Source organism: Coturnix japonica, chromosome 1 (assembly GCF_054131305.1).
Source record: "Coturnix japonica strain WE chromosome 1, WE-NBRP24, whole genome shotgun sequence".
NCBI lineage: Eukaryota > Metazoa > Chordata > Aves > Galliformes > Phasianidae > Coturnix > Coturnix japonica.
Genome location: NC_140663.1, coordinates 12,718,286 through 12,741,109, shown reverse-complemented (window position 1 = coordinate 12,741,109; position 22,824 = coordinate 12,718,286). Strand labels below are relative to the sequence as shown.

Genomic DNA, 22,824 nt, shown 5'->3' with positions numbered 1-22,824 from the left:
GAAAGCTTTCAGGGAGCTGACCAAGTGCAGAAAGGCAGCTCTGTTACAGCCAGATAAAATATTCTGTCCCTGCCATTCTGCTTGTGAAGGGGGAGAACTTTTCTCTTGCTGCTTGTTGATACATAAAAAAATAAAACCAACTGAGGGACTCTTTAGGATGTGCTGGTACCAGGTGTGGAGCACTCAGCAGTGTCTCAATGGTGAAGAACTGTTACTGAACTTGAAGAGCTCTCCAGTGTGTGCAGACCAGTGCTGGGGACTTTCTGCACTTGGTCACTGTGATTCTGGAACCTCTCGAGCCTCCCCAGCATCCCGGCCCACTCTCCTTTTCCATCACCTCAATATCAGCGTGTCCTGTGCTTTGGGAGATGGAACCTGGAGTCCAGCTGCTGCTCCTGGGGCTGCACTGCACCAGGTGCACAGTTCTTCCCTTGAAATAGGGTCTGTGGGTTGCATGTGTTTTTCTCTCTGGTGTCACCATTAAGTAACACTGTGGAATGTAGGACGAACAAAGAAGGGCCCTCACCCAGCTCGTTGTATTTCATGAAGAAATGGAAGGGATACGGGGAAGGAAAAATGAGCCAAATTCAGCTCTGAGTATCCACTGAACTAGCCTGGAACTACCTAATGGGCCAGTGTGTCACAGCTGAACTTCACATGGCAGTCCTTGTTTCACAAATGCATAATTCAACACCGCTATTTACTACCATAATGGGGTGAAAGGAGTCCCTGTGCCTGCAGAGCAAATCGAACTGTGCGCAGACAAGGATGTCATCACAACTGCCACTTCTAGCATGGAAGTTCCCTATTTGTGTAAACCACACAGGTGTGACATTCTACAGCAGCGCATAAGAAAAGCAGAGATGATATAGGAGCACACATGTAGTAGGTTTGTCTGTGGCACAGAGCAGTATCTCCCACAGGACGGCAGTTCAGCAGCCCAGGAGACCACCTGAAGGCAGCTCAGCCGCCCGCCCGCGCCCCGGTTCCATGGTGGAAGTTGTGCTCTGGGTGTGTGCAGCAGCTGGAGTCTATTCTTTCCCTTCCTAAAGGTTACCAGTACAGCACTGTGCCGGCGTCTGTGCGTCAGAGCTGTCATTTCAAGCCATCTGCAACATGTGCTGCTGATTATTTAAATGTTAACTTCTTCACTCCTCAAAACATGCAAGAAAGGAGAGTGTGGAACGATTCTGGGGAGCTCTGTAGGCTTTGTTCTCTGCTTCCATCCACAAACATGTGCAAAATCATTTAAGGAAAATTCCACAGCAGGGAACAGTTTTGGTTCATTTCAATTTTGGATCTCGAACTAAAGGTGCTTTGCACAGTTTTATTGCTTTAACCGCTTTGGTGTTTTCTTTCCTTAGAGGTGCGCTGGAAGCTTACGTTCAGTCAGTCAGAGCACGAGAAGGAAAGGAGTTTGCTCCCGTCTACCCCATCATGGTTCAGCTGCTGCAGAAAGCCATGGCGGCCCTTCAGTGAACGTGGGTGGATGGGAACACGGCCACGGCTCCTCGGTGCCACAGCTCTGCTTAGGGTTAACGTAAAGTATCTCCACACACAAACGCTTTATGTGAGGTACGTTTACCTGCTCTACCTGCGGAGCTCCTCTCTTCCTTTACGCTCCAATGGGAATTTACACACAAATGTTGTTATGAAATTGTACCCCTGTTCTGTGCTATTAAAAATGAATCGTTCTCCAGCATTTCTTTCGCATTTAGAAGGTATAAAATTAGAACACAGTCAAATATTACAGTGCAATTGCTGAATTTCTCTAATAAGGAAGAAGCTCTTTTTTCCTACAAGTACAGGCTTAAAGAGCTGAATACATTTTAGCCTTATTCAGAAAATTGTCCTTTTGAAATGCCAGACTCATCAGTTTCCATCTAAAAATCCACTGATTTTAACACATGGAAAAAAATATTTATAACATCAGTGATTTGCTCTTGCGCTGCTGTCACTCGGGAATAATTTATATTGATTTCACCTCTCTTTTTGCTTCAACTGTAATAAAAGAACCCTGGCTTTCCAATCCTGAATTCAGTATTTAAAGTTCTTCAGTAGATTCTGAAGCACCAAGTATCAAAACACGCTCAGGCTGGGCTCACACTGAGCTGCCCTGCAGGCCTTGCCCAGCGCTGGGGGTGAGCTGAGGTGTCCCCGCCTTCATTTCATAAAGGACGCAGCAGCAGATTTTAATGAATTTATTTGAAATAATATACAAGAATATAGTGTGCAAAAATCTTGGGGGCAACATCTTGTAGACGTGTCAAACTGAAATTTACACTTGTGATTAAAAAAAAAAAAAAAAAAACAACAAAAAAAGAAACACACAGCTGTTTAGTACATGAAAGCCATGATTGTAGTTCACAGCAGAAGCAATGTAAGCCTACTGCGGCCGCTCTAAGTCAGACAGTTGGAGGAGGAAAAGAAGTAAAGTGCAAGTGTTGCACGTATAGTTAAGTGCAAAGTTTGCCCCCACCATGAAGAGGTCTTATGGCAAAATAAAATATTGTAGAATACGTGGCAAAGACCAAAAACACAAAGTTAAAACTACGATGGTGACAACGTCAACAGCACCATTGTTTGCTTGAGATAACGCTGTTTATTCGTTTTGCCCTCGGTTCTGGTGGAAGGAAGGGCTCTGCTACTGCCAGCTGGTGCAAACATCTCGCTGCGGTTACGGACGCCGTCGGTGGCAGCCCAAGAAGCGGCTCCTGTGCTACAGCTCACTGTGCTCCCCACTTCCCACACGTCCTGCTCACTTGTTGGCATCTGGGCAGACTGGGAGGCTGCTGGTGACACACTGCTGCCCTTTCAGAAAATCCCAGCCCCCCAGAATCGTAATTAATAATATGGTTGTGCAATACATATAAATCAGCAATAAGAATCGATGTATATAAACAGCTGTTACGTATTTTAAAATTCCCCTTTTTGTACATTTCCTTTTAAAAATAAACATTTATACACATCTCCTTCGCCTCTTTCTGAAGTACTTTAGCACCACAGGATATCCATTTTCAAGCCTATATTACCTGATACATATATGAAGTTTGGAAGAAAAATAAGGCAATTTGGTTTAAAATGCTGATAGTTTTAGCTTACTTAATGTTCTATTGTAAAAAGCAATCCGCACTCCTATTACATCATTTCTGACTTGATGGTGCCAGCATTTTATGGTCACACAAATTCACAACAAATAGACTTCGATCTCACGTCTTCTTGCCATCAAGCAACAGCCATTTTGTCATCGTTGTGGGCAGAATCCCGGCTTAGTGCTGCTGTGAGCCCTGGGGGTAGAGAAAACACGTCAGCAGTGACCAAGGAAAGGGGAAGAAGCCATTATCTTAATGGCAGCAAACACGTACTTGGAAGTACGTGTCATCATTGGTCAGTTACTCAGAAGAAAGCAAGTCCAAAACAAGATTTTATCCCCTGATCATCAGAAGACCAGAAAAACTTCTTTGTCTCAGCCTGGAGTTGACCATCGTTATTTGGAGCTGTGAACAAAATGCTTCGTTCACTAAAACAAAGAAGCTGACTCCTGCTGCTACTGCTGTTGTAACACCAAGGTAAGGTGTACACAGCTAAGTATGTAAGGCCTACCTGCTGTGGTGGGCTAAGGAGACATCCTTCTCCCTAAAGCCAACCCAAATACTCCTCTCCAATACAAACACACCTGCTGAGCTCCCTGAAGCTCAGCAGCATGTGTGTGAAGTGAATGTGAGCCCTTGGGGCAAGGCCCACAACTCCTACAGTGTAGAAATGGTATTAATAGATCATTATTTTAACCAAAAAACATATGAAAGTTAACGGGGCTGCCACTATTGATTAAAATAGGATACAGTGCAACATCTGGAAATGACAGTGAACATAAGAACAGCTTGCTCCTGGCAGATGGGACGTGGTGAAACCTGCCACCAGGGGCTGAAGACTCCTCAGCAGAGAGTGCATACAGCAGCAAAGAGCAACTTGGTGTTGGAGCATCATCTCTTGCTCTGTTTTTCAAGCAACACCTGTGTAGGTGCTTGAGAAAACACATTCGCATACATGGGAATGGAAAGGCAATAACTTGAGATTAGCCCAGCACACGTGGCTCAGCTGTGTGATGGCTGATGTATGGCACCATGCCCCTCAATGGGCCCTTCCTTCTGCCCTACTTGCCTGCTAGGACTTGCAGGTTAGCTTGAAAGCCCTGATCTGTTGCTGACTCTTAATCTGATCGCCTTCTACACAGCAGGGAAAAACTTTCCCTACACAGGAAGTATTACCCAGTGCACTTTACAATTAAAACAAAGCAATAAAAGAAACTGAAGAAGAAGATATTAGATTCGCTCTCTCAATAGTTTTGCTCTGCTATCATACAAACGTATGTAGCTGCATAATGGAGGAGAAAAAACCAACCTACCAGCTTGACAAAACTTACAGAATTTGTTCGTTTTCGCTTCCAACAATCAGGATTTAAACGTTTCTGTTCCTCTGCCAAGGCCTTGGCTTCTAGCGTGTACATCCGCCTCTCCTCATTCTTCATTTTCTTCCACCTGTCACCGAGTATCACACTTATGGCTCTGCAACACACATTGCAGACTACGGTCAGGATGGGATTTCATTGGTTTGTTTTGCTTTTTTTTTAAATCTCAGCCCCTTAAGAAACATTAAAAAAAAGCACAGCAGAAATGAAACATTTCTTCCCCATCAGCGTCTCTCTTGTACCACATAAACAGCTGAGGCTTCTGAGAGCTGAGCAGGGCCCAAGGAGCGTTCCACATTCCCAAGTGTGTGCCTGTGGGTACACAGCGACTGGCAGAAAGCAGCAAACAGGGATGTGAAGCAATGCTGAGAGCCACCACCAAATGGGAACCTACAGTTAATTCGCTCTGCTTTCCCACCATAAGCCTGTATGACAGATTTGCTGCAAACATGTTCTCTAATAATTAGGGCAATGATCTGAGCGTGACCTCAGCCAAGCGCGGGTCTGACTAACTGCTGCCCCCGCGTCTGGTTCGTGATCTGTGGAGCTTCCTCCACCTCCAGCCCCCAGCGGGGAGAACACGAGTGGGCCGAGCACACGGCTGTGTTCCCATGTAACATTCCTGCACAGAGAGGAACCATTTGTTCCAGCACAGCCATGGGCGCTTCCAACAGCTCAACGAGCTGTTTTTCTGCTCCTTATAAGCTTAGTGACCTCTGGACAATATTTCCCCACATTGCCGTGCCATATTGCTTAACTGTGCTCCCAAATGTTGTATCAATACTCTATTAAAATGTTAATGCCATCCTTTGGCTGAATGCAGATCTCTGCACACAATTGCTGCCCTATCAACAGTTGTTAATCCACAGAGCAGGGAAGGCGATGGCTTCAGATGAGTGATGGAAGCTGGACAACCAGTTCTAAGAAAAGGGTGCATGCAACTAGAAATAGAGATTTTCCTTGTTAAAAAAAGCAAATGTAACAGATAAGCCTATGAAGAAATGGCATCTCCACACTCAAACTGCAAAGAGGTGCTGAAAGTGAGGGCTCATTGGCACGTTTAAAGAAGCTCATGAAATCTGTGGCACAGATGAGACATTTCTCCAAGGAAACACTTCTATGAGTATCTGAGATGGAAAAAGATGCACACAGAGGCATCTGACACCAGAGACCCGATTCTCCCAACCCGAAACAAATATTGCAGCCCTTTAATGGCATCACAACTTATCCATGCTCTGCACACTGCCCCTTTTCCTCTTCTGTGCTGGTGAGATGCCTGGCAATGTTACAGCAACATGCTGCCATAGAGGGTGCAACGCCTTACACTGCAGTCCATTCAAAACAAAGTGTAAAACAGAACTGGAGGCAGCCTCAGGTTCACTCAGTAATGATGTTCAGCACTAACAAATGCCTCTAACAATTCAGAGGATTTTCTTCACCACTATCCAAACAATCCATCTTTCTGAAGGCAAAATGCTTGCATGGATGTGCTCACTGAAAGATTCAAACTACTCTCATGTCCATCCAGCTGCAGCCCCAACTCACCACAGCCATTTAATCAGCACTTTTTAATTAAACAATCAGAAACGTTGCTAGCTGACTTTCTGTCAGTTTCTCACTTATAGTTGCAATGAATTCGAAGACAGCAGATTTGCTTCACTGAAATTACAGGCAATACTGCAGAGTGTCACTGCCAGGACACATGAGACTGCCTGGAATTTAAAGACAGGCTGTTTGCAAGGCAGGAGTTTGTTTCTCAGCAGCAGCTTCAGCCTCCTGAGCAGCGGAGCCCTCTTAAATCACCATCACCTTTAACTTCTGTCACACTCTGCGTAAGAACCTTTATGCAAAACCAAATTGTTTATGGTCACAGTTGTTGTATATACATTTTTAAAATCTGATTTTAAGCTGGGTGCATTCATGTGTTTTTGCTTCTATTTACATACGTACAGCCAGCGCAATGTATTCAGCGTGCTTCAATGTACATGCATATACAATGGGCAAGACCCTTTCCCCCAAGCAAGTAGATGCACAACTCTTCCAGCATGTCCAGCCAGGTCATTCCGTGCTTTTAGAACAAGCACAATTTGCCTATGAGCTGTTCAGATTAAGAACCTTCAGACATCCAATCAATCAGTAACTCCTTTCTTAATAAGATGCACAAATAAATGGTAGTAGCTTCACTGATGATACAGTATTATGTCAAGACAATTATGGCTATACTAAAACAACCAGGACTTCCCTGCTTCTCCAACAACACCCAAGCAGAGAACCTGGCACTGTTTTCCCCACAGACATTTCTCATCAGTGTTAGCACAGACTGCTGTACACCTGCGATGCCCATGTACCAACCTCAGCTGCTGGTCCCGAATGCTTTCTTAGCAGAAGGCAAGTTTGCCAAAAATGGCTTGTGTCAAACATACAGAGACCTGCAGGTATTTAAAGCCTACCCGTACATTTTGTGTTAGCATCATTCAAAACTTGGCCTTTACATAATATACAAACTTGTTATTTCAAGTACAAAATTTAGTCCACCCTACATTTAAAAGCAGAACGCGGATGTGCTACCAGCTCAGCATAGTAACCAAAGGGTAATTCATGCTGTTACCTGTTGTCTTTCCCTGGATACATCTGAGTATATTCAACTCTGTATTTTTTGGCGAAAAGCATGAAGGCATTCATTGGTCTTTTGCACTTGTTTGGAGAAGTGGCACTCACAGTACTTGCAGTCCCTGAGCCGTGGCTTTTGCCAGCTTTGCTGTACAAAGAAGTGGGGGAAAGATGCGATGCCGCAGCAGCTGCACAGTTTGTAGTACTGCATTCTGATCTTTCGGCATCTGGATTGTTTGATCCTCCGCACGACAGAGAAGCGCGGCGCTGGCGAGCCATGCTGCTGAGCACATACACTGCTGAGGAATCCAGCGGTGTGAAGTCATAACTACAAGAAAAAGAGCAGAAAATGATGAAATATTCTACGTGTACAATCCTGAGGCAGCCATTCTCTCTCCATCCCTGCTAACTTTCTAGTATTCCATCACCTCTTGTGTGCTTTCAGTGTGTGCCCAATGCAGATGTCAGTGGGTACAACTGGGAGACCAACCACAGTTCTGTAACATTCGCTGTGTACCATCAGCTGTATGTCCATGCATCACACACTGCCTTCAAATGCCACACTATCTGAAATGCTCTGTCTGCATTTGTTCTGCCTGTAACGCAGAGCTGGTCAGTGCACGAAAAGCTACTGAAGTGACAACTGAGCTGGGGAGGAAGAGCATTGGGTTCACTCGCAAAAGCATGGTAATAACACGTATGAAATCACTGTATTAAAATAAGCAGTACTGTATACGCTCTTGCACGAGTAACCATCCTAAATCATTACACTGGAATTCTTTTACAGACAAACCTTCCACCGAGATTTAAGGAAATGTTTCAAGGGCAACAGCATTGCAATGGAGCTCAAAGCTGACACACGTCTGCCCTCTTGTGACAAAAATGTGGCAGCTCCTCCCCGTTCCAAGCATTTCAACAGCTCAATGAGCTGCTCCCAAAAGAACTTAAACCTGCGAAGAACTATAAAACTGCTGCGTTTTTCTGTTGACGAACAACTACAAAGAACTCCAGCCACTACAGAAGATGTGATAACAAACTGGTAACAAACAGTATCTCCTGGGTGTGAGCAGATCAGTCTGGGAACTGCAGGCTTTATCATGCAACATGAAGAGAACACACCTACAAAGGTGCTACTGAGCTGTAACTCGAAAACTCTGGACTAGCAAAACCACCTTGCAGCGAGTAACTGTAAGGCTCCTTTCACCTGCTGCTCAGCATGGCTGTACTTGAGCAATTTATGGCAAAAGGAAAGGATTAGAAGATTTTCTTTCTCCAAAACCAACTAGAACTACTGGTACAGAAGTGCCGCAAGTGACAGCACAGCTCCATGTGCACAGGCAGCCCCTTCATGGGGGACGGGCCAAAGCAAGGGTGGAGGCTGAAGGATCGGCTCCAAAACCCCTGCAGGAGGAAAAAATAACAGAGCTGGGTCAGTGCTCATAACCTCCAGGTTTACGAGGTGACACAAAAGGATCTCCCTGTTCTCCAGACAGTCCTGCAGTGCTCCTAATCTCACAGCTGCAGCTGCTGCATGCTCCCTTCTCAGAGACGTTCCCTTCAGCCCAAAGAAACAGACAAGGAATCTGAAGTGTCCAGGCAGGCTTCAGCTATGCTGCAGAATGAATGAGGAGCCACAGTTCTTCAGTAAGACTCAAATACAATGCGTCTACCAGCTCTCTTCATACGCACTTCAGAATGAGAGTTAGTAAGAATTAAAGAAACAGACAGCAAAGGAGTGAGGACAACAGAACACATTCTGTCCCCCACGCAAGACATACAAGAGCCCTTCAGACATGAACTGCCAACAGCATTTAGAATTCATTTCTTCAATTGTAAAAAATAACGGTGAGCAACTGGCCTAAAAGCAGATGCTAAAAAAGAGCAAACATGAAAGGAAAAGACTGGCTCAGCTACTTGCAGAAATCCCTCAAGAGCACAGAAAAAACCCTCTAAAAGTAATACTGTTTCCTTAGGATAATTTATGGTGGATGGGGCTTCTGAAGGTCACCTGCAGAGCTCAAAGAAAGGGAAACCTCAAACTCCTCTAACTATGAAGTGAGATGTACTCGCTGTAATGGGAAAGAAATGCAAAATGCAGAATTTACAAATATGAACAAATTACAACAGTACTGAAATATTGTATTCTAAAGCCACAGCACATGAATTAGTGCCTAGGAACCTGCTGCTTCAGGGACACAGCTGCCTATTTAGCACACATTAACAGCTGGTTAACACTACCATGGGACAACCATACAGTGTTTTTTTGTTACATCTAAAGAATCTGTATCCAAACATTCCTTACTGCTTTACCTGATCAGTTCGAAACTATCATAAGCAGAGTCTGAAAGGTTACTTTAGCCCCAGAGATTACTTTGCAGCTCAGCATGAAACCACGCAGCTCCTGATATTCACTTTCTCTCTCAGTTACCGTGCATAACCATAAGGATTCTTTCTTTCTTCTTTGCAACACTTCAATTCTGGTAGACTTAAATAAGGTGCCTACTCATTAAACACAAAAACCGCTGAGGCCACTTTATTCAAAAATTACCTTTTAAATGTATCAAAAACACCTGAATCATCAAAGTTAATGGCATCAGGGTGTCCAGGAGGTAGACACAGATCTCCAAGATGCATTTCACAGCATGGAATGCCATGCTGTACCACAGTCAAGCTTGGATAAAAAGATGACCAACCTGAAGTGGTAAAGAGTTAAATTAGACAAACGGCCAGACAAATCTCTCTAATCTTAACTGGAGCAATCCTACACATCTAAATGCTATCGTTTCATTACAGTGTCTGATGCAGTTTCTTTCATCCAAAAGAAAAATCAGAAAAATCTGGAAACTTTTATTATCAGAAGTTCAATATTTAATATGATAAAAAATTCTCCCATATTTGCTGCTTTCCTTTCTCCCCCCCACTTTACCATTTTCCTGCATTCCACTCATATACTTGACCAAACCTCCTCAGTTATATACAGTATTTCTGTAGCTTTACAGTTCTGTTTGTTCAAATCCTATTTTTCTTTACACAAATAACATACTGATTCTATAACACTGCTTTTATCACTTCCATGAGTAGCAAAAGAGAGTAGTAAAACCTGCAACTACTTCCCTAAGAGTATTTTCATATAAAACCACGTACACCTTGAGAACTTCATACCTTTATTTTTAACATAAAAAGGGTGATCAAGTCTGCACTCCACTGTGAGCAGGCCATCCTCCACTGTGCCAGGATCAAAAGTCAACTTCAGCACTGACTCACCAAAGGAAATGCTTTCCTCATGAGAAATGAGCTTCAAACCATCGGAGCCATAGCCCTGTAAACATGCAGACTGGTCAGAATTTCCACGGAAGCAAAGCAAACACATTTGTAACTCCACGAGTGTATTCTTATCATCTTACAGTATATTACAACAAGCAACATTCTACGTGTGCTATCATGAAAATACAAATTGATAAAGCATTCAAAACCTACCTAAATGAACACAGCTCAGGTGCTTTATGGCAAGGCAATCAAGCAGAACAGGGAGCAGCACTAGGCAAGTTCAGTACCAAACCTCTATTCCCACACAGTAAATAAAGGCACAGAGCAACACTGCTAAATCAACACTGCACTACAGCCATTGAGGGGGATGTGTCAGAACTAACAGTTACCTTGTAAGCACTCACTGAGAGATTTTCGTCTTTTCCACAGCCTTCAGATCTTGCAAAATCTTCAATGTCCTGCCATTCCTTATTGCGCCCTTTATGAAAGCACAAACGAGAACCTAAGAGATATTTTAAGGAGGGAAAAAAAAAAAAAGAAGAAATAAATATTAAAGTCACGTTCAAAAGAGAAAGAAATACTCACCCAGTGATCCATCATATTTACCTTTCAGGAAACAGTGCCAAACAGTTGAGGGCCAAGAATGGCACCATCCCAGATCATCATCATCTGAAAGTGACGACATGCAGAAAATACCAGACTCCGATTCGCTATTCGTCTATTAAAAGAGGCACAATGGCACTGATACATTAACATGCAGCATTTTTAGGCTGGTCCTGTACATATTTAAGTATTCTTTAATTCACATCTGTGTCGTAATTCTGCCTTAAACACAAACAGGAACGTTAACAAGAGAACAAAGATTCAAGGAATGCAGGAGATGAGAAACTGAGTGTTATCATTAACTTGATTTGTGTTCTCACAAACTTGATTTGAAATATGCTTTCCTCAATTGTTTTTTCTTTTTCATCCTCCAAAGTTCACCTGTGCCCTTATCCATCATCCTAGGCTTGCACACAAGCAATCTATAATCTATCACTCCTTAATCTTCCACACAAGCACTGAAAGCATGCACTGTTCTATGGAAAAATTACTGGAAAGCTGCAGAGCCACGTCAACTCTTGGTAACGCTAACAGAAAATCCACCTTAAGACTCAATAGCTCATTTTCTCAACCAGCTTCTCTCTTCAAAAACCTTAACTCACGCATCTTTGTTCAGTTTGGAAATGCTTTGGACAGCTCACCCTTTCGTGTCGGACCGGTGCTTCCTCCAAATCACTCTTGGAGAAGCTGGGATCATTCTTTGAGGATCCCGGTGGAGGACGTGCATAGGAATGTAAACTTTTGCTTGTAGCTATAATGTGAACAGGAGATGATCTGCAATAGAAAAATGCATTTTAAAACGTTTCAGATTAAGGCAGTGCGAGATGTAGTTACCTTTACTCTAAACTACTTTTATTTTATGATACTTTATATATGAAATCATAGAATTACCCAGATTGGAAAAGACCTTGAAGATCATCAAGTCCAACTGCAGCCTAACCAATACCCTAACTCTAAAAACCCTACACTAAATCATATCCCTGAGTAGAAATCTTACAACTGTCATGCATTCAAAAGTCCCGTCTGCATTCAGGTTTTGAATAACCAAGAAACATCTTCTGTACCTGAGTTACTAAAAGCACTTCATTCAAAGGTGCTGTCAGTGCTGCTGGTTATTGACAGCAGGTGACTTACTGTGCATACAGCTGCAGCTACAGCACAGTCTTGGGACAGACAATACAGCCAACAGAGTCTGAAATTTCTCTATGAAATACTTATATTAGAAAACGCTTCTGTTTGTGTTAGCAGATACCAAACAAACATCCCCACAGCAATACTCAGAACAGGATTAGTATAGGATGCAAGCTCAGGAAATGCTGCATCGCTCCTTTCTAGCAGCCAGCTGAAAATGCTACTTCCTCGTCAGCTTCTCCTTGTCACAAAGGAGAAGACTGCACCAGTATCTTGAAATCAGCGCTCCATCCTTAGAGTACCTAAGGACACCTGCTGTCATAATGCTGAGATCCCAGCTGCAGTGCTCTTAGCAGCACTGCATTTGATTTTCTTATTCTAAGCGTAGATCAAAGCTGGGTGATAAAAGGGGAAGTCCTGAAAGTGCTAAAATCCCACAGTATTTCCCACAGCCTTACAGAACTTACAGATTACATATCTGAAACAACAGCAATAAATTCCATTAGATTTTCAACTAGCTCGTAAAAATAAATAGAAATCAGCGTACCAGTAATTATTACTAATTACATCACACTACCAAGTATCAAGAGATTAACACGACACATTCATCTGCTGCTCCACATGAGACAAATGCCCAAAGTTCTGTGGTCAGGGAACATCTTTATGGCGCTCTACTTCATTTGAGGTTGGCAGTTAAGAGAGATTGTTGGGATTGTTCAGCCTGGAGAACAGGAGGCTCAGGGGAGACCTTATAGCTCTCTATAACTTCCTGAAGGGGGGTTGTAGTGAGCTGGGGGTTGGCCTCTTCTCTCGTGTAATTGGTGATAGAACTAGAGGGAATGGTTTTAAGCTGCGCCAGGGGAGATTCAGGCTGGACATTAGGGAGTATTACTTCTCAGAAAGGGTGGTCAGGCACTGGAATGGACTGCCCAGGGAGGTGGTGGAGTCACCAACCATGGGAGTGTTCAAGAAACACTTGGATGTGGTGCTGAGGAATATGATTTAGCTGGGAAGTATTGGTGATGGTTGGACTAGATGATCTTCTAGGTCTTTTCCAACCTTGATAATTCTGTGATATTTGCAGCAGACTCTGAAGCAAGTTGTGTGCAGTCATCTGCAAAAGGAGTTATGGTACTACAGAGATCCAAAAACAGATCTCCCATTCAGAGAGTGGAAAGAGTGAAGGAAATGTTTCTGGAGACATAACACTGCCAACGTGAGAGGCAGCGCTTTAAATTAAATCAGTACCTGTTGTAAAACGAGCACTGCATCAGAGGGCTCTGAGGACTCGTGGCGATGTTCGCTAGTTCTGTCAGCCAGTTGACCCCATTCTCACAAGAATGAGCACTTTCTGCATTGCTGTTTGAGGTATGCTGCTTCCACGAAGGCCTTGAACATTCCTGATGTGAAACATCGGTGCCGAGCTGGAAAAGCGCAGATGGGGCAGAGTCTGTCTGCACAGCCTGTAGTTCAGGAAGATCATCTGCAAACAAACACAAATGACCGTAATTACACCCACTGATAAATACTAGTTTACAATGAAACTTGCAAATAAAATGCAAAACCAAACCACAACAAAGCTACTAATCCTATTTTGTCATCTCACAACCAGCAGCATTTCACAGACCCAACTCAAAATACACGCAGAATGTCCAAAGAAACCATTGATCTCTGGTCTACCATACATTCAAACAAGTATTTTAAGGAAAATGTCATGTAAAGAGCTTATTAAACCTCCTTACTACACTGACCAGCACAAAAGTGTATTGCAAAATTCTGCAGCTGTGGCAACACGCTTCACTAAAATCCTAAGAGCTTCAGTAAAAGGCAACGACTGTCCTAGTGGGTACCTCACTAAATCTAATCAGCATCAGAGGCTGCACATGGTATCATTTGTCATGGTCCCACCAGCAAACTGGAATCCAACAGCTCAGAAATCATTAAAGCTGGGTATACAGCTGGCAGGGACTAATGCCTAACAATCACCTACACATTTCACATACTACATTGGATAACAAAAGAGAGCCCAGCTTATTAACAACACTCTGTGTCTCAGGTAACTAAGTATCATTATTCTTAGTTGCTCTATTAAATTATATTCAATTAAACGCACTACTATTGTGTGGATTACATAATTCCTTTCTAACATGCACACTATTTTTCTCCAGCATTTAACTCAAACATTCCTGTATGTCTTAATGTCTGTTAAGAGCTGAACTAAAGTAGGGCAGCTTCCCTTTAGGAGGAGCTCTTGAGCTTTCTGTTTGTTATTCTTGAGCCAAAAAAAGCTCCTCTGGAAATCCGGAACAGAAACTCGTAACCCTTAAGTTCAAAGAACACGTTTAAGTCAACAAGCCAGTGTGTCAGAGCTGGAAATAGGTTATAGGGAAAAGTGGTTGTAAAGCAGGACTTTCAGATGCCACGATTCACTGCCACACTCCCTGCCCTACCTACGTTCACCCAGTCATTGCATTCAGTCAGCCCCCAGTTACCTCACCATAGGAAAACTGCAACCAAACAAGCCTCACAACTGGCTTTGTCTGCAGGCCTGGTTGCTTACCAAGCTCCATGTGCTCATCACAAGACGCATATCCAGGAGAAGAGGGCAGGTTTTCATTACACTTCAACAACTCCAGTGACTCATTCATCCCTGAAGTTCTCTTGTCCACTACCAAGAGCAGCTTCTGAACTGCGTTAGGCATCTGATTCGTCTTCACTTCCCACACCATGTTAGGATGTTCCAAAGTATCTGACTTTAAAGAAACAGAGATTAAAACTTGCGTGCACATAAACCCTCCTAAGTGTCACAGTGTCCAGCGGCTTCTCCTTGATGTAAGTTTTCATGTTTTCTGCTCTGGGCTGGAACATTCTCTACAGGCTGCAGTGGCCTGGAGTGGCCTCAGCTAACACTGCAACGTGTGGGCTGGAAGAGGAACCCAAAGCAGGTCCCCACCAGCAGCTCCTTGTTCATTTTCATTTCCCCAGCTCTAGTGCTGCAACCTTTACCCCCAGAGCAGCACTCTCCATTATCCTGGACAGCAGAGAACTGTGATAACTCGACACAAAAGCTCAAAACCAAGGCAAACCAGTCTATAACAGCTGGGTTATCTGCTGCTTTGTTCAGTGATCTTGAATTGCAGCGAGCACAATCACTTGTCACGTGGACTATCACAAACCAGCAGCAAATCCTGCTTAGGAAGGAAGAACCTGCCACACATCGCTTTAAACACACACATCTAACAGCAGCTAAAAGTGGATGATCTGGTATGAAACAGTGAGGCCTCTTGGTGTAATACAGCAGGGGCATGTGATGACAGCTATGAGACAACATCTGCCACAAGAAATGGCTGGAACTACATGAGCCATCATGACAGGAGCCACGACAGCCCCTTTAAGTAGATGAGGGAGGGCCGTGCAGCCCTATGGGCGCTCAATGGTGCGTCCCACCCCATCCCACCCCATCCATCCCATGGTGCGGCCGAGGTGCAGCGCGCAGCCCCATTTGGAGGCCAAACGAACGCGGTGCCGTCCCGTCGTTCCGTGCAACGTCATGTGCTGACGTCTCTTAGGACAAACACCACAGAGCGCCCCGCCATAGGATCCATGTTAGTGCAGCCCATGTTTGTTCATCGCCTCCCGCTGGTTGCGGCCGCCCCGTCCCGCGCCCCCCAACCCCCCCCGCCGTCACGTGACCGTGCTGGCCGCGGCCCTTGTTTATAAACTCTCCGCCGGCACCGCGCATGCGCGCAAGCCCCATTCATTCACAACTGCGTAACAGCCCGGCCCGGCCGGGGGGGGCACCGCGCTCCCCTCCCCCACCCCGCGCGGCCCCGCCGTCCCCCTCGCGCTGCTTCCCTTCCCTTCCCTTCCCTTCCCTTCCCTTCCCTTCCCTTCCCTTCCCTTCCCTTCCCTTCCCCCCGTGGCCGTGGTGCCGGCTCGGTTCCCAGTGTCTCGCTGACCCAACTCTGACAGTCCGGGAGCGGATCGCGGGCCCTCGGCGGCCCGTCTCTTCTCTCCGTGTGCCCCGATGCCGTCGGTTCCGCGGCCGAATCGCAGCCCATAGAGCCCCGAGCCGGCCCCGCTCCGTGGGGTTTAAAGGAGCGTTGTAACCCACGCGCCCCGCCCCGCACACTGACCCCGCGGCCGCCCCGTGTCTCTCAGTCGCCCCTCAGCCCCCACACGGACCCCAGGGACCCCGCAGCGGCAGCCCCCAACTCAGCGGCACTTACCGAACCCGTCGCCATTACCGAATTCCTCTCGCCTTCCCCCCCCGCCTCGTCCCCCTCCCTCGGTCCCGCCCCGCGCCGCTGGGGCTCGATCGCGGATTGGTCGAGGATGACACTGCTCAAGCAACCGCCGCTTCCTATTGGTTGAGCGGGCTGTCAGTCAGGGAGGCGCCCGGAGGGCGGACATGTTTTGACTGTCCCGCTCAGCGGATTGCACCGCGCCGCACGTCAATCACGCTCAGACGGCGCCGCGATTGGCCAGCGCCTCCCCCGGCAGGCCGAGAGGCATCCTGGGAGTTGTAGTCCTGACGGCCGCCATCTCCTGCCAACTAGGCCGCGCTGAGACGACAGCCCCCAGGATGCTCCGCGCGGCGCCCGGCCGATAGTAAACAAGGGGCGCGAGGACACGTGGAGCTGGTGGGCGCTGGGTTTGGGTGGGAAAGTCAACATCAGAAAAGGCGATTTACAGAATGTGAAGGGAAAGGAGCCTCAACGGGCGGCTCTCAGAGCTGACACGGCCCGTGGGAGGCGCTGCCAGCGGCCGGCAGGGAACGATGTGCTCGGTGTCAGCGCAGGGTTATGCAACGGGAAGGGAAGTGACGCTCCAGTGTTGGCTGGCCGTGAAGGCGCAGCGCTCAGTGATGGACACAGCACAACGATGGGAGCCCTGCTACCAGCTGCATTGGAATCACAGAGTGACCCGGGTTGGAAGGACCTCAAGGATCATGTAGTTCCAACCCCCTGCCTGGCAGTGCCACCAAACATACACATCTACTAGATCAGGTTGCCCAGGGCCCCGTCCAACCTGGCCTTGAACACCTCCAAGGACGGGGCATCCATTAGAACTTAATAAACAAGCGGGTCTGGATTGTTGTTAAGATTCCGGAACCATGAACACAGCAGCTCCCTTGTTTTCAAACCTACCTTTTCTTCTTTGCATACGGAAAGTTTACTCAAAGAATAAGCGCACAGATATCGCGTGCAGTAGGTGGCAGCAAAACACACAGAACGTTATCAGAGATCACATACTGCCCACACACCCCGCCGGGTTGAAGTCGAGTGTCCCCTAATGCCCAGGTGATTATGTCAGTCCCGTGCTGCTCGCCCTGTGTGTCTGTGCTGTAATTAAGTCATTGCTCCATACACACGCCCTGCCTCACCTCACGCCGTGCTCCAAATGAATGGGTGCTCAGGGTCTGAATCAGTGCCGTGCAACACCGATGTTGTTGTAGCTTTGCTGATTCAGCTGCTTTTGCTGTTTTAAGAGGCAGGTGATAACGTGGGGGATTGTGAAGTCTTAACTGGGAGTTCTCATCCCCTTATTAGCTACCGAGAAGCACAAATAACCAGGAATGACTCCAAGCAAACAGAAAATGATACAGATGAATTTCCATTCACTCCCACTGTCTTACCTAGTTAGCTATTTCTGAACATGTCCAGCCTTAAAGTGGTGAAACCACAAGGTAGATTAAACAATAATAATAATAAAAGATTAGTCAAAGTCATACTAGTAAAATAAATATTACATCTTGAATTTATGCCTCTGCTTTTAATTTCTCATTGGAAGCCGATGTCCTATCTTGCTTTTATGACACAATTGCTATTGCTGACACTCTGAAGTACAATCTGAATTAGTCCACACAGAGTACAGTCTCCTCCCAAAACCTTACAGCTGCTCAGATGAAATAACCCAGTACTATGAAAGAAGAAAGGACAAAGCATACATAGCATGCCACAATGCTATTCTCAGTCTGTTCTAATTTCGTTTACCTCGGTAAGAAGAGATTGAGTCAGCACATCCTGTCTGCATGGCCTAGCGTATGGAACTCCTGTTGGGAGTTCTTCACGCTGTTTTGATTGGGCAATGTTTCCTTTATATAACAGTTTGTCCTTTTCCCTGTATGGCATACGCAGTTCTAAGGAGAAAACACGGCCAATGGCAGCACCATTGCTGCTCTCTAGCTCTGCTGGATTTGCCACTATAGAAGGGACAGAACAGGGACGAGGAAGAAAAAGTTAATCCACAATGTAATTGCAGATGGTTCCATAATGCATTTCATAGCCTTGCCCCAAGACCCCTCTACTTCTGGATCTCACACGGGAGGTGCAGCAACTGCACAAGACCTTGTCTCAGATAATCTCCTGAAGCATGAGCAAATGCAGATGCTGAGCCAATGTCTCAGCTGCACTTCTTTAGCGACTTGACTACGAGGATAACATCCTCGTTTGGGGGTATTACTTGACTCTACTGGGAGTATTGGTCAAGTAACCTAAATATGGAAACAGATACTCTCATAAGGTAAATATGACATTGTTCAAAACTATTAGAACTATCGTCTTCTTTTTGAAATGCCCGAATAATTGAAAGTTGGTGACCTGCTATGATTTCCTTTGTAAAATGAACACGTATCTGAAGTTTGTTGCTCTCCACTACCACAGCATCTTCCCAGCTATATACTAAAGCAAATTGTCCATTACAAAGCAGCTATGACAAATACCACACCAACACGTTGTCTACAGTGAGACACCAGAGCATGTACATAGGAAAATCAACATGGAAGTGTTAAGAATTATGAATGTTTTAATAAATGAATATAAATAGTTCACTTGCAACTTTATAGTAATGGAATTAAAACACAACAATATCAATAAACACGTATTTATATATATAAAAGTGTCGTTTATTGTAAGGAAACTTTAAATATAACCAACAATATTGAAAATATCGTGACTGGCATTTACGGCCTTGATCGTAGTTCACTGCCATACAGGTAATTTCTAGCATTTCTCTTAACCACATTAAGCTAGTGCAAAATTTAGGTAGCTTTTAGAGATTAAGCATACAGAATGACAGGAGTGCAGATTGTAGTTACCTGATATCTCCTTCTAGTATAACAAGCTTCTCTTTTTTTCATAAATCAAAAGTATAAAGGCAAGTTATCATATGTGCAATCATTCATACCAGGTTGCTAGGTTAAAAAAAATGACACTTGTCAATTTTGCTCAGATTGGGGTTTGTTAATAATTTGACTTATAATTTATACCATACAACATGGCATAAATTACATATTATAATTGTATCATATAATCATAATTTCATATGCAGGTATGATTATATAAATTGTCAGAAAGTATCACTAACTACAGGATAATAATTACATCGACATACGTAAATACATGGCATTAGAAAAGTCATTATCTAAGAAGGAAAGATGTTATCATTCAGGTATTCAAAACAGGGCACAAGCAGCCTTCCTACAATTCCTGTAGTGCTGTTCTGGCAGAACTACTGCCTGTTGCCATTATGTGCACTAGTTTGCTATGTACATCAACAGATAGGTTGGTAAGCAGTATTAAAATTGGGCCATGCCTGAAATTTCCAGGCACAGACCTTTGTAAGCAATGAGCCCTGTGCTCCTAATTAAGATGATAGTCTCTCTCCTCGGTCTCAGAAGGCATCCCATGCTATTAGAGCTAAAAAGGTATTTTACGATGACCTACATTTTTTGAAAGCAGGACACAGTAGCTTTAACAGCAGCATTATTTCCAGAATTGTAGAAAGCTTTAACTATCCATCTTTAAAATTCAATACACTTCTGCACTTGCTGATAAGGATTTTTTCAAGAACAAGCTTACTCTAGCATGGCTCTCAATATCAGTCACTTTGTTAATTGGATCTGGTCTTGGATAGCTCAGAATAGACTGCAAGAAGAGGGATATACAGAGATCCTTTGAATTGAAATGGGTCGAAGGTTTAACAGATTAAAAAAGGCAAGATCTAAAAAAACTAACTGGAGAACAAGCAGAGAGAAGACAAAATGCATAAATATAAAACGGGGGGAAGTCAAACGATATAGGTTATGTGTGATCAGGCAGAACGTGACAACAACCTGTGCCTTTGCTTTTAAAGCATTGAGGTTAATTTGTCAACTGTTCTCACTCTAGACTATACAGAATACACATAACTAATAAAAAATGCAGTTTATTGCAAAAATATACAAGTCCTCTAAATTGCATAAGATATTACAATGTCGTGCTGAAACGTGACGTATTGAACAAAGAGGACTTCCAGACAAATTACAAAATGTTAAAAATCAGGTTTGGGTCATGAGCATTACACAAAACGCATCGTCATGCCTTATCTTACGATTAGTCTTGTGATTCACTACACTTGTGATAAATGCAACGTAAAATCATGACAATCGTAATAGTCAGAAAGTAATATCTACTGTATATCGTCTGTATTAATACATATAAACACTTTGTGTGCACTAATACTTTCAACATATCACATTCAAACTAACAGTCTTCCCAGAAAACCTGCAATCATTTTGAAGGACAGAAGATGGTTGAACAAGTTCATCGCATGTGGGTTTTTTGAAATCTACTCTTTCAAGAAATGTTGTATGAAAAGACTTGATTTTCAAAGGTGCCGCGGTCTGGTCCCGCAGGTCTGCTTCATTTCAGGTGGAACCATTACGGCTGAGCACTTTAAAAAACCAAGTCCCCAAGTCACCCAATTTCTAGTTTGTTTACTCATCCTTCCACTGTAATAAGTAAAAAAAAACCAAAAAACAAAACAAAACAAAAACCAACAAAAACCAAACCAACAACAACAAAAAACCACCCCAAAACCCGCTCCTAAAATCACAGAAAATGCTTGGCATCTATAGGAAGAGAGACAATTTCTCAGTGGACTAACCACTACTGTGCTATGTTCTCATAACTGATCTTGTTGCTCCAACGTTCAGTTCATGCACTGGTGTCGGCAATGTCCATGTTTGTTCCAAACAGAGCAACTAGCTGCTCTTCATAGTTTGCAATGTTTCTTTTCAGAATTTCCATACAAGGTCCCAAAAGCCTTTCAAATGCCTGCACGTCCATAACTAAGATAAAAGGAAAGAGAAAGAGAAAGAATGTATGACATTCCAAAGGAAAACTTTAAACGGTAACTAGAAAGATTCTACTGAGGTATACACTCTGCTTACACAGAAGAGAACCAGTTACCATAGCTGAGAAAACATTCACCAATGCATTGCTGTCATGAAACTTCATAAATATTAGAATTTGCTAGGTTTTTTCCTTATAACATATTTTCAAATGAAGATTTACGTAATGCAAGAGCTCCAGGAGAACTCTGGAAGGGCCTGGATTCCTTTGCAGAATGCAGTGTTAGGACCCTTGGAATTTCAAACAAAACAAATCCTTTTTCTTGGTGGTGTTGGCTGTATCTGAGGTCTAGCTTGGCATATTTTCTTGCTGTTTTTACCTGTTTCCACTCACAGTGTAAATGAATGAATAGATATTTACTTCCCAGCAAACATACAAAAAGTTAGAAACTAATCCACGTCATGTCAATGTGCTCTATCCAGCCGGAATGTTTCCTTTCACTGATCACATGGCATTATCCACTGTATTTCTAGCCAACAAGCCAGGGAGGAAACTTCACACTTCAGCTTCCAACCTGCAGCTTGCAGCCCCCTGGCTACTGAGGAAAGTTCAAATCTCTGCTATTCACAAGTGCCAGAGGTGAATCACCAGTACTGGATGAAAACAGTCTTCTTCCTCACTGCTTCTCATTCTTTCCTTTCTACGGTTTTTACTTCTACTGCCTGTTCATCTGTGTGAGTTTAGAGATATGGATTTTAAAAAATAATAGTTTTATAAATAAGAAATAATCTTTTTGTTTACTGGCACGGTAATCAAGCCATCCTTCAAGGAAGCCAAATCCATCTTTATGGTTTTCCCATAACTAGATGTGGGCACATAGAAGTGGAACACTATGACCAGGAAAAGGAATGGGTCAGAAGAGATTGTAAGCAAACTACAGTGTGATAGAGCGATTAAATCAGCATCTGGTGAAGACAAAGAATTTGTTAAACCTTAAGCCATGGTGATAAAATGGGACAGAAGTCTTACCTCAAAGTTATTTTATGGGTAATAGTCAGAATAATGGGAAAATAAATTCTTTGGCTAGCTGCAGTTTTGGACAGAATTTTCTGATAGCTATAAAAGGTTTGCAGCAATATTATCTGCACAGTCTTGAAGCAATTTTTCTTCTACATAATCACAGAAAACGCAGAGAATTTGTGTTCAATACCAGTTAATAATTACAAATAATTTTTGCATGTAACTAAAATAAGTAGGAATACACAGTAAAAGGTGATGTGCTTAAAAAGCCTAATTTGGGTAAATGTAATTAAACCTTATATTCCAGAGACAGACAGAGTTCAAAGTTAAAACAATCTGATGGATTATATCATTTTATATTAGATACAAAGTATTATTGAACAGTACCTAAACACTTGACAGTGCCAAGAGCAAATGCAGAAGCAGCTCGTGGTTTGTTAGTTACAAGAGCAAGTTCTCCAAAATACTGTCCTCTTGAGCATCGAGCTATTTCAACTGCTCCATTCTCTTCTACCTCTACATCTGGTTTACCCTAAAAAATCGAGTGAAAAGAAAAACTGAGAACAATATTTGCTGAACTCACTTGTGTAAGCAAAACTGACAACAACA

The 22,824-nt window shown here is 43.8% G+C and overlaps 3 protein-coding genes across 4 annotated transcripts in view; 1 reads left to right on the top strand and 2 right to left on the bottom strand.

The window, feature by feature from the left end:
- The window catches only part of COG5 (component of oligomeric golgi complex 5), a 172,503-nt gene extending 169,533 nt beyond the window's left edge, over positions 1–2,970 (top strand). The window contains exon 22 of the mRNA XM_015850827.3: positions 1,365–2,970. Coding sequence (XP_015706313.2) covers positions 1,365–1,479 — 115 coding nt within the window. The 3' untranslated portion in view covers positions 1,480–2,970. The remainder of the gene's footprint in view (positions 1–1,364) is intronic.
- Positions 2,187–16,356, bottom strand: HBP1 (HMG-box transcription factor 1). Of its 2 annotated transcripts, none has more exons than XM_085555730.1 (11): positions 16,309–16,356; positions 14,640–14,832; positions 13,328–13,562; positions 11,590–11,722; positions 10,952–11,063; positions 10,735–10,847; positions 10,241–10,397; positions 9,627–9,771; positions 7,077–7,406; positions 4,406–4,565; positions 2,187–3,287 (listed from the first exon to the last, which is right to left on the bottom strand). In XM_085555730.1, the coding sequence occupies exons 1-11, from the start codon at positions 16,321–16,323 to the stop codon at positions 3,270–3,272; spliced, it is 1,611 nt and encodes a 536-aa protein (XP_085411856.1). In that variant the 5' UTR covers positions 16,324–16,356; the 3' UTR covers positions 2,187–3,269. The 2 variants fall into 2 exon arrangements, with proteins under 2 accessions (XP_085411856.1, XP_085411908.1); XM_085555782.1 differs by having other exon boundaries at positions 4,424–4,565.
- Positions 16,357–18,964: 2,608 nt separating this feature from the next.
- PRKAR2B (protein kinase cAMP-dependent type II regulatory subunit beta) overlaps positions 18,965–22,824 on the bottom strand; it is a 68,680-nt gene continuing 64,820 nt past the window's right edge. The window contains exons 10-11 of the mRNA XM_015850725.3: positions 22,603–22,747; positions 18,965–21,191 (exon numbers count right to left, since the gene is read on the bottom strand). Coding sequence (XP_015706211.2) covers positions 21,058–21,191; positions 22,603–22,747 — 279 coding nt within the window. The 3' untranslated portion in view covers positions 18,965–21,057. The remainder of the gene's footprint in view (positions 21,192–22,602; positions 22,748–22,824) is intronic.

Excerpts from the sequence above, each read along its gene's own strand:
- HBP1 (XM_085555730.1), bottom strand. Across the intron at positions 13,563-14,639 it reads TGATGAGCACATGGAGCTTG|ATGATCTTCCTGAACTACAG; the intron begins GTAAGCAACCAG and ends GTTTGTTTGCAG. Across the intron at positions 11,723-13,327 it reads CAGTGCTCGTTTTACAACAG|ATCATCTCCTGTTCACATTA; the intron begins GTACTGATTTAA and ends TTTCTATTGCAG.